The 19486-nt window shown below is 40.0% G+C and overlaps 1 protein-coding gene across 2 annotated transcripts in view; it reads right to left on the reverse strand.

The window, feature by feature from the left end:
• STAM (signal transducing adaptor molecule) overlaps positions 1-19486 on the reverse strand; it is a 60836-nt gene that overhangs the window by 17606 nt on the left and 23744 nt on the right. The window contains exons 2-6 of one of the 2 annotated variants that reach the window (XM_034760341.1): positions 15179-15263; positions 5859-5934; positions 5666-5761; positions 4517-4663; positions 4079-4169 (exon numbers count right to left, since the gene is read on the reverse strand). In XM_034760341.1, the coding sequence (XP_034616232.1) occupies positions 4079-4169; positions 4517-4663; positions 5666-5761; positions 5859-5934; positions 15179-15263 (495 nt within the window). Of the gene's footprint in view, positions 1-4078; positions 4170-4516; positions 4664-5665; positions 5762-5858; positions 5935-15178; positions 15264-19486 lie in introns of those variants that run through there. The other variant, XM_034760342.1, reaches the window with a different exon arrangement.

Here is a 19486-nt window from a genome sequence, read left to right on the forward strand (position 1 = left end):
CTAACCCCCCTTCTATCTTCATTGAAATTATGCTAACCCAGGGCTCAGACTCAGGGTCCCAGCCCAAGTGAAGATGGGACCCTCAGAGTTTGAACCCTATTGCTTATGAAACCAATCACAAAGAAGGCTGTGGAACAGAATTAACAGCAAATTCTAGGTCCCAACTCGGAACAGATTTTTCATCCTCCCCCAACCCTAGGAACATCCCACTGCCAGCCTGCAGAAAAGATGGTGAAGACCAAAGCCTCCCCAGAGCCTGTTAAGTTTCTGACTCCAAGTAAAAGTTTATTACTACAATAATGGAAGGGATTTCCGCTCTGTGAACCAATGCACAAGTTATGAGAAGCCCTGGCTGGCAGCATGTATCTACTAATGGCAGATTGTTTCAGAGCACTTTGAAATCCCCTTCCCTCCCTCCACTCCCCCGCCCACCACCACACGGAGTTCAAGATGGGAACTGGGAATTGAAAACAGTAAAAAAAACCTGCTTTAAACGGTTTTTTAACTGTAAAGTCACAGATGTTTGCCAGGGTCATTCATGTTTTCCTTTCAGTAGTAAGAGCTTGAAATTTGCCACTCTGTAATCACTGAACCATCTATGGAGCCACCTGGAAACAGTGAACTGCGTGTGTGTTTTTCAGAAACTGTCTTCTATTTCCAAATCTAATCCATTTCAGTTAGAGATAGTCCATGCTGTCTGTGGGTCACAAAATTATTTCTCCCAAATACAAGTAGGATGACATTTTTTGTCCAGAACTGTGCCGGAGATGGGGAAGAGGAAGGCTGTAGAGGTCTGCATGCAGCAACAACAGGGTAAGCTATGTGTGAACTAATGCTGCATCCTGTTAATTCTCTCATGGATTCTGACCCAGTCCTGATTATTGATAGCTGCAAACCTTTCCTGAAGCAGGAACTCTCAATATGCAGTTACATTGCAGGAAAGGGCATATTTCCAAGGGCCACCTCAGTAGCTGACTAGCCCACTCCACTCACAGATGTGCTGTTCAGTCACTATTCATTTTAATACTTCTGCTGCATACACTGCAGGTTTCCCACCAACTGCTTGGAATAATATCTTCCTTTAGCAATAGGACACCACCATAAGAAAAGTTATGTCCTTCAACATGGAACACAGGAAAAGAAAGGAAAAGGAGAATGTGGGGACAGGGAACATGTAATGGTAGAGGGTCTGTGCTGGGTTTGCATGGTTTCTGGCACTTTAAAAAAAAAAGTTCTTCTGGTCTTTGTTTTGGTTTGTTGTAATGTCAGCTGGCCTGCTGAGCAACTGGTGACTGTTGTACTGTTTTAATACATGTTTACAAATAAAGCCTTTTATGTCATCAAGAAATTTTATTGCTATCACTGCGTCACATGATACTATCACGATTTGAAATGATAAAGATAAAAAAACATTCAGGAGCAATTATATATTAGTAAGCACACACTATTCTTCTATTTAGCCAGGTACAGCAATTCACATTACAATAAATTTCATCTATAAACCCATGCTGCCCCCCTTCAATTCATTATGTCTTTCATAATTATAATGTATAACAACCAAGCCAAAACCCCTCCCAAGAACTGAACTGAACCCCCCCACTCCCACAAAAATTAGCCATTTTCCCCCATAAACATATTCGTACAGGTACTATTCCCCCTACTCCACTGGGCCATGTAAGTCCATAATGTGACAATACAAAGCATCCCCGACTTCTATTGTCCAGGTGCGACCAGCTCCCGCAGAGGTGGTGGCACTTCTTGGCTGAAGGCACCAATTCAGTGGCCTCATGCTGTCATAGGTCCATTCAGAGGGTGAGCTATTTCCTAATGTCTGGCTTCACAAACATTGTGAAGGGCACCGCAAGCCACAATCATGCTGACAGCATTGATGACACTGGCATCCAAACAGGTTTATCAAAATCTCTAACAGAATTTCAATCTGCCAAAAGCACATTCAACCACCATTCTGCACCTGCTGAGAGTATAATTAAATCTTTTGCCAGGGCCTCTGAAATCACAAGAGTTTAATAAGCCAAGGCAAAAGGGGACACATGGGGTCCTTCAGGAAAACGGTGGGGACAGTAACTCCGCTTATGTTTATGTCATTTGGTGGGAATAGCATCACAGTCTGTCCATGAATGTAGATTCGCAAGTAGTGAAAAAACTCTGGCATTGTGACCTTTTCCAGTACAGCCCATGTTGACATTGATAAATTGACCTCTGTGATACGTGAGGGCCTACATAATTATTGAGTAGCACTCTTTATGATTTATGTACTCATGTGCTCCTTGAGGAGGACAAACTATGGCACATGAGTCCCATCAATTGCCCCAGAGCAGTTAGGAAATCCCATTCTCTCAAAGACAGCAATTACCTCCGGAATATCTTTAATGCCTGCCACCCTGGAGTAAACCACATGCCTGATTGCCTCAGAAATCTCTACCACCCTTTACCAACAGTCGACTTTCCAACACCAAATTTCCAACGACCTATAGCAATCTGGGGTAGTCAGCTTCCAGACTGTCATAGCAACCCGCTTCCGGACTGGCAAGGGCGATCTCAGTTATTTCTCTTTAGGCTGGAGGGTCAGGGTAATCTTCTCACCAAGCTCCAAAATGCAGATTTCTTCATGTGAAAGTTTTGGACCCACTGCTGGTCATCACAGGTCTGCATGACAATGTGATCCCACCAATCTTTGCTTGAGGCCCGGTCTATATAGGGGGCACCAGTGGCTATGCCAATTCTATGGAACAGCATTTGCCAGTGCAAGTCTGCCATGTCAGTGTACTCCTCCTCTGCTGCCGCCTCATCGTCATCCTCCTTTAGTGGGACAGAAAATGCTGCCAAAATGTCCACTAGTGCTCTGCCAGTTTTCTGATACAGGAGTGAAAGCGAAAGCAAGAGAAGTTCTTCAAAAAGTGCTGGTTCCCTGTTGCTGGCACTGGGAATGCACAGATAAAAAAGGCTGCTCGGCAGGCTGTGTTGGCAAGCTGTTCAAACTTCCTGAAATGTGCTGGATGGGCACGAAAGTTTTCCCTCAGCACATAAGGGTCAAACGGCTAGAACAGCCATATTCCAGAAGGAAGCTAGGGACTCTGGGATATGGTTGGTTTGTCTGTGTGCTGCAATGTGGACACCAGAGCCCCAGGTTTGAGCCTGGGTCAGAAAAGTCTTGGCATAGGGTTAAGAAACAGTATAGATGCTCAAGCACAGGTTCTCTAACACAGGTCTGCTGACTCGAGTTCCACTAACCCTGGGCTTACAATGCAGTGTAGATATACCCATAGTCACTTGTCAATAGACCCTGCTACAGCAGGGGTGCGTGAACTATGGCCCGGGGGCCGCATCCGGCCCTTCAAACATTTTAACCTGGCCCTCGAACTCCCGCCAGGTAGCAGGGTCCGGGGCTTGTGCCACTCTGTGCGTTCCACAGCTCCGTGTGGCTCCTGGAAGCCACGGCATGTCCCCCCACTGGCTCCTACACATAGGGGCAGCCAGGGGGCTCCGGATGCTGCCCCTGCCCCAAGTGCTGCCCCCACAGCTCCCATTGGCTCGGTAGTGCAAGCAAAAAATTTAAGCCAGCTTTGCACACCACTTGCACTGTGTGCATTGCTGTTCCCATCAAGTTTTGATACTCCAGACAACTAAGGTGCCTCATCTACCCCCAAATGAGGGAGAAAACCAAGTAAAGGATTTCCACTAAGTCTTTCAAAGTGAAGCTCTCCTTGAGATCACATTTAACTAGCAGGCTATTACAATGTCACTTCACTTTTTCACTTCACTAATTCAAAAAGCAGAGAATGATTTTTTTTTTAATACCTATTAGTAAAAAGGAGAAAATGACTTTTAATACCTAAAAGTAAAACAAAGTGTTTTTTTAATCTTTTCCGTGTTTTTTAAATATTTAAAATGGAAATAATCATAACTATGTTTACATAATCATAAACATAATCAGTCCATAAATATACTATTACACGCAGGAAAGGAGGCAAAACAAAACCGACCCTTAAGCAATATGTATTTAGTAGATATTAACAACTATATCAAAGCATATAGATCAGAAAATAAATATACTCACCTTTTGCTAAATCTTCCTCTTCTTTTTTGTTAGCTGCCGTACCAGGATCTTTGGCTACTAGAGCTGGGCTTGCCTTTGCTTGTTCTGCAGCCTAGCCAACAGCAAAAAAGTGAAAATTAATTACAATGGACTTTATGGCAGTGCATTAAAAACACACTGTTTTGTTCTGTCATTGTCTCAACCAAATTTCACGAGGCCATTTATTTTAAAATCCAATGTAAATCACAGCATGCATTCTTTAAAGGAGCATTCAATTTTTGTCTAAAACAGAGGAATTCATAACGTTTCTATAAGTTGGCATTTTGTTTCTAAAAAGCATTATATAACTTTTAAAAGTAAACCTACAAAACTGCAGACATCGAAGATAAACAGAATTTGTATGAAATTCCAATAATTCATTCATCACTTCAAGTCACAAGCTTTTGCATATTATTATACCTGTGAACCAACAGCTGGAAATGTAACTCCTTGTTCCTTAAGATTTTTTATCATGGCAGATATTAGACTAAGCTGTGGGTCGTTCTTGAATTCATCTGTCCATTCCACCATGAGGGCTTTTAGCTTTTCACAGACTTTTGGATGACCCTGAAAATGGCAGAAGTTAAGTTATATAATTTAGGAATCTGCTCCTAATAATTTCTTATTAAATTAAATTTAGTATACAAGAAGTACACAAAATAATCAAATTAAAATCAAATTGATGCACTCTTAATTCTCTTCATTTCCTATCCCAACAAAGGTGCATACAGAAAAAATTAAGGTGGAGAGTTTCTTCAAATGTTTAACCATTAGTATTGTCTGATAAGTTGTCTGATAACAAGAACAGACTGAAGAACCGTGACATAATCACAATTGGTAAGGACTCTATCAGCATTAAAATTGTATTTTAAAAACATTTAAATTTTTTTACTGCCATATCCCACATCCAAGATAAAATTCCACCAACTGAGGGGCGGTGACAGCCCAGAGGCAGACCCCCTAGTACATGGGTGCATCAAGTCTGTTTCAACATTAGACTTTCAGCCCATCAAGTCCCCTGCGGCCGCACAAGAACGGACCAAATGGTAAACGATTGCTATGGCTGACCGTTCGATTAAGTGTTGAAGAAGATGACGACGACTTAGGAACTTAGCCTTAGGAACTTATTCAAATCTAGCTGATCTTTCACCAATTTTTCAGTTCTGTGTCAAAATTTTAAGAGATCTAGGCAATGGAGTCCTACTATTTGCTGTTTCACATACACAAGAAAGACATGTACTACTATGAGATGCGTCATCTTAAGTATCTAGAGAAAGAGAATCATGCTCATAGCTACTACAGAAGTCTAAATGCATAAATTAAGTCAATTTAATCTAAGAGTTCTGATGCATACACTCTGTTCCCACCACAACCTGACAAGCAATCATTTCCTTACCAATCCTCACTCACTATAGCCTCAGCCATCCCTCACATCTCTGTTAAAATTCACATCCCCACACAATTTCCAATCCCCAATAGCACAGATTCCATTCCACCTCTCAGGAAGGTATTTCCCCCATCTAATTCAGATTCTATCATGAAATCCTACAAAGGAACACAATACATTACCTTATTCAATACGTTGCTTACTTCACTAGCAAAATCTCTCGAACACACTTCTAAATGAAAGATTTTACCACAGTTTGATACGCATGCTCCTAGAAGCTGAAGAGAAAAAGAAATTAAAAGACAGCCACGCATTGTACAACATAGCTTTGCAGGAGGAAAAAGGAAGGAAGGAAGGAAGGAAAAGGCCACCTACTGTCAGTGCTTGCATAGCAACATGAGGATCCTTATGGTTCACTCTCTTCATAATAGACCGAAGGCAATCCTTAGGCCTAATAATTAAGGGGGAAAATTACAACTTTGAAATATTACAGTCCATGAACCACATCTCATTATGAGGGAAGAGGCAGAAGTAAAGCAAGCTTTACATAAATATCAGGAAAATAATTCTTTGTTAGCTTCAAGGACAAAAAACATTTTTGTCCATGATGCAATTTTAAGAACTGTACCTTTAGCAGTTCTACTTTCCCAAACATTTCTATGTGAAAGATTGTTAGATTTCTGAATTAAGAGGAGCTCCCCATTAGGCTAAATTTATTTTATCTTTTGAATTATAGTTTTGTATAGCCCATCTAACTTTACGAAAAAAACTTCCTGTTTTTTAAAAAACATTCATAAAGTAACAAACATTCTATGTTGCATATACTGTGTAAAATACGGCAATTTCTGTGAAGACCAATTTCTAGCTAGATCTAATTTGTCTCTGCATATTCAGATTTTCTGTATGAACAGGAAACACATCAATATCCAATTTTAGTTTGGAATAGCTTTCTTTGTGTACATCTACACAAAACAGAAAGGTGAACAAAAACTTATTATAATCTGACGGTAATATATAGCTAGCTACATATTCTATACCTGAGTATTTCATGTTGTAATATGAATGGAATATTGCAGGTCAAATGCAATCTTTCATTTGGGTCCATTTATGGTTTTTGTCTCAGATAGAAACTACAATTAGAACTATAGGCTAACAGCTATATTTCAGAAAAGAAAAAAAAAAATCTTATTAGCCAACCTAAAAACCCTTACAAGTGTTTTGTCTGTTTTTAAAAAAATTAAGAGAATTGCTCAGTGATAGAGTTTCCTGCAGACAGGAGTTCTGCAGAGTTACACACTGCAGGAACCGGCCCTAATTCTTTCCCAAACAGGATCACACATTCATTTATGCTTGCCTCCTCTCCACCCACTTCATGTACTAGACTCTCTACCACCTCTTATCAAAAGGCAAATACTCTTCCTCACACTCTTGGCAGACTAGACTCATCCGCACCCCACAGGTCCCAATCTGGCCCCTCTTCCTACCACGGCAAAGCATATCTGAACAATGTAAGCTTTACACAGTACCCAGGGGCTTCGCATGCATAACGCTGGTATATTAATTATATTATACACATCTTAAAAGAAACACCTTGTATACACTTCTAAAGATAAATCATGTATTGCACATTATTTTTAAGTGAATAGATGTCTGTTTTTGGATTCTCACACAATGTCTTCGTAATTCTTATATGCAAGCACTCAAAACATATGAAAGAATATTGTTAGGGATTTTGGAGAAATGAAGATGAAATTTCTATTCACATCTCGGTTGGAGATATTCCAAGCCAAAAGAGATTTAGAAAATGTTCTTTAAAAGTAAAGAACATAATTTGTAACCCCCTTATGTCTTCCATTTGCCCCATACTTCCCAGAAAAATTCTACCCTGGCATGACATCTGATACACCTCTATCCTGATATAACGTGACCCGATATAACACGAATTTGGCTATAACGCGGTAAAGCAGTGCTCCGGGGGGGCGGGGCTGCGCACTCCAGCAGATCAAAGCAAGTTCGATATAACGCGGTTTCACCTATAACTTGGTAAGATTTTTTGGCTGTCGAGGACAGCATTATATAGGGATAGAGGTGTATATGAATTTTGAGATGGATTGTCTTGGTTTTTGTGAAACTGGGGAAAGAGGAGCAGTGGTTTGGAATATATACTGTAAATATATTATTGGTATACGAAACTGGTTGCGGTGAAGGTACTAGTATTCCATAATAAACACACCTCCATACTCTCCAAAAAAGTGAAAACAAGATTTGAATGTTAGGGTTCTATTTTATATATCTTTAGCTTTTTTTACACTTATCACTAATACCTACAACAAGGAAAGAAGATACAATTACAACACTGTGAAATTTCAGATTTAAATAGCTGAAATCATGAAATTTATTATTTTAAAAATCCTACAACTGTGAAATTGACCAAAATGGACCATGAATTTGGGAGGGCTCTAATAATAAAATACAGTAAGTAGAACGCTATTTAAGAACAGCTACAGTTTTCATTAATTCTTGTTTAGTAATTTGGGGTAATTTCTGCCAGACAGATTTTAAAACAAACAGTCTATTTCTCCTGCACTTCTAAGAACACTCATCACTCAGTCATTTAAACACATTTTTCATAGTACTTTAATTATCTTCCTCTCAAACATATCCCATTCTAGTCCTACTCCACTTGTATGAAGAAAAGATGTGAATCAGCAACAAACTGCTGAAGAATGGTTACCATATACCTTCCAGGTCTGAGTTTCAAACAGATGAGATAACTGAACACAGACCTTACATTTTAAAGGTTTTACTTGCATTGTAACAGATACCAATAATGTAGAAAGTAAAATTAAGAGAAAATGCTGCAATTCCATTGGAATTTTCAAACATATGCTATGGGCCTGTTATATAACTATATGGGGTTTTATTTGAAAGAATGGGGGTTGGAAAAAGTATCACCCCTACACAAGCAACAAATTTTCTGAACATTCCATTGAACAAATCTGAGCTGTGTTCCCTTAATACCAAATTGCTTTTTTCTTTCTTCTCAAATGAATTTACAGTAGGTTTTTTTCCTCCAACACCTAAAAGTTTTACAGTGTGCATTGATATCTGACAACTAAAATGAAACTCTGGTATAAGTTACACTACTGCTTGGCTAAACTATATTTGGCTGTGTCTATGTTTTACATAAACCTCCCTCTCATATGCAGTACTACTAATTATAGAAAAGGCTGCTACATGGTATGGCTATTACTCAGTACAGTCTTCATAAAACAGATTGAGTATATATCAGTACAAGATAAACAAAAGTCAAACTTTTCTCCCCACAGTTACTGCAATACAAACATACACACACTTTGGAATAAATGTTGTCCATACAATCATTACACATTAATTTGATAAGCTTCAATGTAACTGACAAAAGGCATAGGTACCTTTTAGTAACAACTGTTATTAACATTAAAGTTAAGATGTATGTAGACCCAAGAAAGTAACATTACAAGGACAAACATTTAGAAGGATGGAAATTAAGAATCTGGCCAGCACTGAAAAATTGTCGTAAGTTTGCCAGCCCAGGTACAAAATCTATTTATCTGAAATGTATTACAATTAGGTCCCTGTGTAAATCATAATTTCATGGAGGTAACAGAAATCATGAAGATACCCCAAAACCATGACTATTTTCATTTGTTTTTTTAAAGGAAAAAATGTCTGTAATAAAGTATTTAATATGAAAAATGACCTTTAGCTTACAGTGCTGTACCCATGTGTGGAAGAACAGTGTTATGTACATGCGTGGCAGAGGTGCACGGCAGAAACCTGAAAATGCAATCTAGGTGGGAAACATTGCTCACTGACAACAGCAGAATGATGCATCTAAAAAAGCTAAAACGGCGTCTGCAGCTGATCACACAAAAGCAGTACTTATCAGGGTGTCTTACATAGTGATGTACCTCCTGCAATATTATTGTTGTCATTAAAGAAAAAGAGAGTCTAATACGCATCTTGAATCGCGTAGTCACCAAAAGAGAAAGTCAGGAATACAAAGCAGTACGGGCAGCTGCTTTATTTGCTAAGAAACAAAACCTGTTGCTTCCCTGTTTCAAAATTGCACCAAAAAACGTGAATCTAACTATAAATATTGATCCACCAGATCAATGTTTACGCAAATATCCCTCTTGAAAAACTGGACAACCTGCGGTAAGGGAATTCTTTGGATGGAATATAGCAAAAGGTGGAGAGATTTCTTCACATTTTAGCTGGATTGATAAATATTTACTTGAAGCTGATGAGTGTCACAAGCAGGATTATGGAACTCATGAAGAAATCTGGTTGTCTATGGTCACAGATGAATCAACTGGTGGCCAAGATGAGTATGTGTCGCATAATATTTGTTTTGCAAGGCCTAAATGGTGAAGACACACCTGACTCGGACCTGTAAGCTGTCCTTGCTGATGTAATTTATCTACAGGCTGTTTGCAATAGCTTGTGCAATGGTACTGTAGTTAAGTATTTGAATACCTTTGGAATGGATTTTGATTATATCAGTGCATTTATATCTGAAAACGCATCCTACATGTCAAAAGCTTACAAGCAAGTGCTTCAGGGCTTACAGCCTAACTCAGGCCAGGTCTACACTCAAAATGTAAGACACACCTGAGCGACATAGTTAAGCCGACCCAACTCCTGGAGTAGACAGCACAGGATTGATGGAAGAATTCTTCTGTCAACTTAGCTACCTAGCTTGGGGAGGTGGATTAACTGATGGGAGAACTTCTTCCATCACTGTACTGAATGTATACACTGAAGCGCTACAGCAATACAGCTGTACCATTTCAAGTGTAGACAAGTGCACAGTTCATCTTACCTGCAATGCTCATACAACAGACCTTTCTCAAGACACTGGAATGACCAATTTCCCACACGCTGACAAGCTAACGGTAATAGTCAAAAGGCTTCTCAACATTGTCTGAGCAGAAAAGTGCGTTTTAAAGTGTAGTCCAAGCTGTGGGTTCCAGTTTTCCTGTAAAACTGCCCCCCTGAACCAGTTAAGATGAGATGGGGAAGCTGGTATGTTGCTATTGAATATCATGCAGTCTACTACTTTTTACTCCAGTTTTGTGGAGGAGGAAAGAAAATTACACCAGACATGGAAGCGTTGAAGAGCTGAAACATTTGCTGGAAAAATCAGAAATTTTACAGATAAAACTTGACTTCATCACAAGACATGGCAAAGAGCTTGTTGATTTAAAATGCAATTTTTTCCTCAATGTTTAAAAACCCTTTTTGACTATTGCTGCTAGCGTATCAGAGTGTGGGAAATTGGTCATCCCAATGTTATTAGCAAGGTCTATTATGTGAGCATTGCAGGTAAGATGAACTGAGCGCTTGCCTACACCTGAAATGCTGCAGTTGCACTGCTGTAGGACATTAGTATAGACCAGAGGTTGGCAACCTTTCAGAAGTGGTGTGCCAAGTCTTCATTTATTCACTCTAATTTAAGGTTTCACGTGCCAGTAATACATTTTAACGTTTTTAGAAGGTCTCTTTCTATAAGTCAATAATATATAACTAAACTATTGTTGTATGTAAAGTAAATAAAGTTTTTAAAATGTTTAAGAAGCTTCATTTAAAATTAAATTAAAATAAAATAAATAAATAAATTAATGGAGATATCCTATCTCCTAGAACTGGAAGGGACCTTGAAAGGTCATCAAGTCCAGCCCCCTGCCTTCACTAGCAGGACCAAGTACTGTTTTTGCCCCAGACCCCTAGGTGGCCCCCTCAAGGATTGAACTCACAACCCTGGGTTTAGCAGGCCAATGCTCAAACCACTGAGCTATCCCTCCCCCCCGGACCAGTGGCCAGGACCTGGGCAGTGTAAGTGCCTCTGAAAATCAGCTTGTGTGCCGCCTTTGGTGTAGACACAATGGAAGAGGTTCTCCTGCCACTGTAGTTAATCCACCTCCCCAAGAGGAGGTAGCTAAGTCAACAGAAGAATTCTTCCATCAACCCTGTCTACATCAGGGGTTAGATTGGCTGTAATCCTGTGAAATCCGTGTTCATCAAATGTACAATAAAAGTTGACTTAATTAACACATATTGAGCACTTAAATGTGAGCAACACAGCAGTGACACAGGGATTCAAAACCCATATATTGAAACTTCTATTGAAATTTTAGATAAACTTTCAAATTACTACAATATCAATGAAAGAAAACCGTGTTTAACCCAGCGGGTATACCAGTTCCTTAAAGGTGTAAGGGTGTTTGAGCCAATGCAAGTATGTACATTAAGGTTGGATGCTCTTCCACTGGATTCCATACCTAGCTTTAATAGGAGCTTGCAAGAATGAATTACAAGGCTATTGGTTTTATGCAAAGAAATGCAGCAGTACCCTTTCACTGACTGCTTTGTGGAGGTCTGCAGAACCATACTTTCCCAACATTGCAAAACTGGCCAAGTTATATTTTTCTGTTATTCCTAACACTATGGATGCTGAATGAAGCAGCATATTGGAGGGTTCTTGTGCAGACACAATTCATGAAAGAGGAACAAGTGAATTGACTAGTGATACTTATCTATAATTCAAAAATACAAAACAGAAATAAGTGAACATTTAATGGACTGCATATGTTTGTACTTGCTGCTTATTTTAATTATAAGATCGATTAACTTTACTGGTTAAATTCATTCTGTCCTTGAAACTGATTACATTTAGTTATAAAATTTATTCTGTGCATCCTCCTTGAAAGTGATTAACTTTACTGGTTAAATTCATTCCATGCAAATTCCATTAAATTCAATACTTTAACATTTATATTGTTGCAAATTTTCAAATAAATAAATAAAATCATGAATTAAACTGGGCCCTAATTACGATGGATGATAAAAACAAGATTTTTTTATTCTCTTGTAAAAAGTCAAAGCAACAAAAAACTCTTGCCCTGGGCAAACGGTCAAGTAAAATTTTGTAAGACAGATAAGAAAAAGTAAATAAATAATCCAGTTCTTCATACAATCTTCTAAATACATGTGAAAGTGTAAATTAACAGTCATATTCCCCACTTCATTGTTTAAGCATTAACTGCGTTCAAATATTTAAGTAAAGCTCCTCTGGTAAGCTCGGCCACACACACAACTTGATGGTATTTCTCAATCAATATGTAATGTGATAACTTTTGTATGCCACACCAAATCATTTCCAAAATGTCAGGGAATGTTCTAGGCATCAATGAGCAGAACCCTATGGATTTTCAGAAATATCAGAAAACCAAAAGTGCCCCTTTCTTTTGTTTAGCAGAGCCACAGTTTCAAGCATCTCTGAAATTGTTTATAGATTCAAAAAACAGTTGATGGCACCTATTACTGTCTTCCAGCACAATACCCCAAACTCAGTTCTGCCTATCTTCCCAATAGAGGTAAACGTATTGACACCTGAATGATTGGTCTTCTAGATAAAATGACGACAAATAATAATGGCGTTTTGTAGATTTAGAGGACCAATGTTCCCAAAACCTCTATGTGCCACTCTAATGCAATTTTCTCCCAGGACAAAGAAGATAGCCCCTCTAAGTCTACTGTAACTTTGGAAATAGTATGAATATCTATATATGGCACTACGTGTATACAGTTTTGTTGAATGCTGTACAGACATACACAAGATGAGAAAATCCCTACTCCAGAGACCTTATAATGTAATAGGAAGAACATGCAACCTTTACTAACATCAGTGTGCATTTACTGACATGATTTACTCATTGGACTGGACTTGGGAAGCAGTAAAAAGGCTCAAGGAGGCCCTGACAAATTCTGGAATCCTTGTCACAGGACTTGTGTCTAGTGGAGTTGACAGGACACTGAGCTTTGAGCAAGGATCAAAGAGTAGTACCATAGTACAGTATGTTAGACTGCAATTCTTATGGAGAACTTTGGTTTATATTATCACTCCTCTATTGTACTTTATATTCTCTCAAATAAAAACGACAGACTACTAGTAAGCCTAAGCAAGCCCCTATTTTAAACCAACCTGAAAGCCAGATGTTACCTCACTTCAATGTTACAAAGGTTGAAGTCATAGGCCTGGTTTACACTACAGAGTTAGGTCGATATAAGGCAGCTTACACTGACCTTGTGTCTGTGTTTACACTATAGCCTTGTGCCCATCAATGTAAGTGCCCTACTACACCAACATAGTAACTCCACCTCCACGAGAGGCATAGGGCTTATGTCAGTGTAGTTAGGGTGAGGCAGTGTCTGTGCAGATCAGGGGTGGGCAAACTTTTTGGGCCGAGAGCCACATCTGTGTGGGGAAATTGTATGCAGGACTGGGGCAGAGGGTTGGGTGTGCAAGTGAGTGTGGGAGGGGGTGAGGTGTGCAGGAAGAGGCTCAGGGCAGGGGTGCGGACTACAGGAGGGGGCTCAGGGCAGGGGTTGGGGTGCGGCAGGGGGCTCAGGGCAGGCAGTTGGGGTGCACAGGGATGCAGGGTGCAGCAGGGCTCAGGGCAGGGGGTTCACGTGCAGGAGGGGTACAGGGTGTACGAGGGGGCTCAGGCCAGGGAGTTGGGGGGCAGGAGGAGTTCGGGCTCCGGCCCGGTGCCGCTTACCTAAAGTGGCTCTGGGGTGGCAGTGGTGCGCACCAGGACCAGGGCAGGCTCCCTGCATGCCTGCCCTGTCCCCGGCCCTGCGCCGCTTCAGGAAGCGCTGCAACTCCTGGGGGTGGGGGAGTGGGGGACGGAGGGCTCTACGTGCACTGCCCTTGCCGCGCCTCCAGTTTCCTCCCATGCCTCGAGGTACTTCCCACAAAGCTACCACTGGCCACGGTTCCCCATTCCTGGCCAATGGGAGCTGCGGGGGGCGGTGCCTGGAGTACTTTGCATTTATCAACACTGAATTTCATCTGCCATTGTGTTGCCCAGTCACCCAGTTTTGTGAGATCCTTTTGTAGCTCTTCGCAGTCTGCCTGGGACTTAACTATCTTGAGCAGTTTTGTATCATCTGCAAATTTTACCACCTCATTGTTTATCCCCTTTCCAGAGCATTTATGAATATGTTATGACTGGTCATAATACAGACCCCTGGATGACACCACTATTTACCTCTCTTCATTCTGAAAACTGACCATGTATTCCTACCCTTTGTTTCCTATATTTTAACCAGTTACCAATCCATGCGAGGACCTTTCCTCTTATCCTAGGACACCTTACTTTGGTGAAGAGCCTTTGGTGAGGGACCTTGTCAAAGGCTTTCTGAAAATCTAAGTACACTATATCCACTGGATCACCCTTGACCACATGCTTGTTGACCTCCTCAATGAATTCTAGTAGATTGGTGAGGCATGATTTCTCTTCACAAAAACCAACTCAGATTAGAATCTGGCTTTTCATCTTGAGAGTAGATCATCAAATCTCCTGTTCTCTCACACTTAAAGTAACTTCTGTATGCACAAATTCAAGTCCTAAAATCAAGGCCTCAGATTTTTAAATAGCGTGTGAAAATAAATATCCCTCCTTTGCTTCCTATAGCAAGTACATTCTAAACCAAGTTAATTAAACTACTAAGGACAAGTCAATGTCTGAACTCAAAATTGTCATCATCTCTCCCCCTCACCATCAATATAATGAACAGTGATCTAAAAGGATAAAAATGAAAGATTCATAGTTTAAAAGCAAAACCTCACAGTTCATAACACTTACCCTGTGCGCGACTGTCCAACTTTATCACAAATATCTAAGATGAGGCCCCAGTCCTCTGCAGTATTCATCTCACTGGTTGCTTTCTCTGGTTAAAAAAAAAAAAAAAAAAAAAAAAAAAAAAAGGAGTAAGTAGACCAGAATAAACTACTTGTTCATATATGTGAAAGTTTAACATAGAACTGCCAAGATTTAATGCTGTAAGATTTCTGTTAAATGTCAGTGTTTGATGTCACCCTGCTTTTAATTAATTTATTGAAGTAGTTCTTACAAATTTGCATTTTACACACATGTATTTTTTGCTGTTGTATCAAACATTAAAATATTCAAACATTCACTTGGTGCCCTAATATTTGAATTAATAAGCAAATGAGCATTTCACTTTTTCTATTTGCATTTCAAACAATAGATACTCAGAATTATTTTTATAGTCCAAGAAATATATCAGCTTTCAAGAAAATTTTGTGAACTCTTAGTTCTGGGTCTGCAAATGAATTCCAAAGGCTACCACTTCCCAGGACATTAGTATACTGTCTTGCCACATCAATATACCCTTGTGCCTCAGCAATTCCAGCCACAACATAGTCAGTAAGACAAAGTTAGACAAACACCTGTCAGGAATGGTCTAGATCAGTGGTTCTCAAAGCCGGTCCGCTGCTTGTTCAGGGAAGACGCTGGCGGGCCGTGCCGGTTTGTTTAGCTGCCGCATCCGCAGGTGGGCCGATCGCGGCTCCCACTGGCCGCGGTTCACCGCTCCAGGCCAATGGGGACTGCGGGAAGCGGCGCGGGCTGAGGAATGTGCTGGCCACCCTTCCCCCATGAGTGCAGGGGACTGGACTAGATGACCTCTCGACGTCCCTTCCAGTCCTATGATTCTAATATGCTGCTGTGTCTTGTGCTTGCCCTATACTTGTTGGTAAATATAGTTTTGAGCAGTTTCACAACCTGTAGGTTGTGATCCCCATTAGACTGCAATGGAGCCTAAATGGGTTCAAGAATGGGTTAAAAAGAGAAAAGTCACCCCAACTTTTAGCTCCCCAACCTCAGCTCTGCCCTCGCTGATTTCTTTAGTGGCCTCTTTCCAGCCACAGAAGTCTGCTAATCCCATGATAGCCAGGCAGAAGCCAAAGAGCTCAGCCTTCTCTTTCCTCCCAGTTTATCCATCTCTCTGATTAGGCCACACCAACAAATCTATCCCTTGCAGCAGAGAGGAATAACAAAGAGGCTGAGCAATCAGGAAGCAGATTCAGCTGCCAGACAAGCAGGGGCAACAAATCAACATCTCCCCCCCACAGCTGGTCATGTTCTGGGATGCGCAGCAGATGGATAACGACACCATAAGGGAAAAACAAGGAAACTGAGTTTTTCCCTCTAATTCTGAATTGAGGAATCTATTTGAATCCTGAGGGAATTTATGTCACCACTGGGTGGCACTAAAAAAAAAAAAAACCTAGCTTGCTGTCAGGGAAGACACAGTTTCCATAATTCTGTGAACAGAAGAGTAGACCAGGAGGGGGTTTCCTGGGTCCCCATTCCTGGTCCTACGTCATCCAACTTTATTTCTGGGCTTTTAATTTAATAGCTGCCTCAGCAAATAATCCCAGGTCCCAGGGAGGCTTTCTAGATAATTTTCTGAAGGGAAGCAAAGTTCGCCAGGCAGCTAAGTTTTTCTGGGAAAGACTCATAAATCCATTCTAACAATTCAGTGGATACAGAGAAGAAAGACTGTGTCAGTGAAACCTCCTATCTCCCAGAAGTCATGAGGAATATCCATCTCTGAGCCCAAAGCTGTGGGCCTAAATTCCTGCAAGTGCGTTTCTCTGTCCTGCATGCAAGCTGAGCAGGCCAGTTATTGTCTCACTCTGATAGAGTAGCAAAAGTTTCTTAGAGGAAAAAACTAACACACTCAAATAAAGCTCTACGGCAAGAAATACAACTGAGGGTCCCCTCACCACCCAGGGTGGATAAAAATCAGAGTTCAAAAAAAAAAAAAAAAACCAATTTTTTTTATAACAGGCTTTTTGAGGAAAGCCTATCTAAAGATAGTTTTAATTAAGATACATTATAGTTCAAAGATCTCTCATCATGGAACAGGGATTATAAATTCTAATTCTATAGTATGAGACAATATATTCATGTAAAGTTTATGAAAAGTTTTGTAAAGGAGTTCCAATAGTTCACGGATTAGGGACCCAATCTTACAGGGTTCCACAGGCTTCTGTATAGATTATTTAGGTTAATCTTTCTATCTACCCAATGGGACTCAGTTCTCAGTCTAGAAGATACCATGAGAGATGCTTAGTTTTTCCATTCTCAAACTGTGGATTTGTGTCTCCAGAGATAACATGCTTGTTAACAGCAAAAATGTTTTTAAATAAATAAAAAAATAATATAGAGAGGTGAGAAATAACAGACCTCAACCCTATTGTCCCTCTGCAAATTTGTGTACACAGAGACAATCCCTTACCTCTCTCTGAAAGTGCATAGTTTCAAAAAGTTCAATGAATAGAAGATTGTTGGGGGTGGAAAAGATCTGGACAAGGAGAAGAAGTCTGGAGATAAATGTGAGAAGGGAGGGACAGACAGTAGAAACAGAAGTGAAACTGTTTGAGCAGCATATTCCAGAAGTCTTGAGGCCTTCATTGATTTGAGATCTACCATACCATTCCCTCACTAGAAGGGAAAACCTATAATGGCAGCAGGCCGTAAAAGAGACCAGTTTGGGAATATTTTAATGAAGTTCCTCTACCTCTGGGAAAGACAGGCATGTGTGCAAAATGCAAACAGTGCAACAAAGAAATGCAAGGCCTGGTTGCCCAAATGAAACATCATCATGAGAAGTGTTCCTTCTCAGGAGAAAGCTGCGTTGAAGTCAAAGATGATGAAAGGAACATGTCTGAACATGCAGGATCTTCAGGTTGGTAAACTTTTTTATTTCATACTTCTTTCTTAAGGACTGCCTGTCTTCCTTCTGGACTATTCTTGAATTCTCATGTTTGAGCAAAAAATATAGTAGTTACTCTATGGTACTATAATTTTAGATGCAATTGTGATAAAAAATAAATAGCTGAAGTAGGCAGATCTTCCTTTTACAATTTCACCTTTAAAGTAGTAATGAGTGTCAGTGAATGCAATGTGTAATACTTAATGAGCAGTATGGTAATAATAATTAAATAACTGCATTGACTTATTTTGTTTAGGAGAATTCATCCTCAACATACAGGATTCTGAAGACTATACACCTTCAAGATCACCATCATTTTCTATAGTTTAAGAGTAATCTGCTAATGATAGTGTTTCAGTCATATCATGTATGTCACATAGCCACAGTATATCACCTTTAGCAAAAACAAAACAAAACAAAAAAACAAACAACCCTCCATCATCCAAAAACAACCATAGATAAGTTTATGATAAGAACCAGCAGATTACAAAAAGAGGTAATTGATGAAAAAATTGCCCGGTTTGTTTATGCAATAAACTCTCCTTTCCGTATGATTGAGAACCCACGCTTCGTTAACATGGTTCAGTCATTAAGACCAGGATACAGTCCACCCAACAGAGCAGATGTCGCAGGCAAATTGCAGAATAAAGTGTATGAAAGAGAAACTGAGCAGTGAGCAAAAGGTCTAGAGGGTAAAATTGTTAACCTTAGTCTTGATGGGTGGACGAGCAATGTCCACAATGATCCTGTTGGATGTGCTTGTGTGACAACAGAAGGGAATGTCTTCCTTACAGAAACAATTGATATATCAACACAATTATAAAAGCAGAATACTTAAAAGAAGTAGCAGTAAAAGCTATAACAAACTGAAAAACAATTCAAATGTCTAGTACGCAGCTTGGTCACAGACAATGCTGCGAATGTATCCAAGATGAGAAGAAATTTAGAAGAGAGTGAAGAAAGTCCGAAGCTAATAATATACAGTTGCAGTGCTCATTTGATGCACCTCCTAGCCAAAGACTTCAGTGTTCCAGAAATAAAGGCTAATGTTGTTAAAATTGCAAAATACTTCTGTAACAACCGCTTTGCAGCAGCTGCTCTGAAAAAAGTGGGAGGAACCAAGTTAACTCTCCCACAAGACATGCGATGGAACTCAGTAGTGGACTGTTTTGAGCACTATATCAAGAATTGGCCTAATCTGATGACGGTTTGTGAACAAAATCGCGAAAAAACTAGATGGCACTGTCACAGCCAAAGTTCTCAACATTGGGCTAAAGAGAAATGTTGAACACATGCTGAGTACCCTGAAGCCTATTTCTGTAGCCTTGAACAAAATGCAGGGAAATAGCTCAGCTGTTTTATTGCTG

This window comes from Trachemys scripta, chromosome 2 (assembly GCF_013100865.1).
Source record: "Trachemys scripta elegans isolate TJP31775 chromosome 2, CAS_Tse_1.0, whole genome shotgun sequence".
Taxonomy (NCBI): domain Eukaryota; kingdom Metazoa; phylum Chordata; order Testudines; family Emydidae; genus Trachemys; species Trachemys scripta.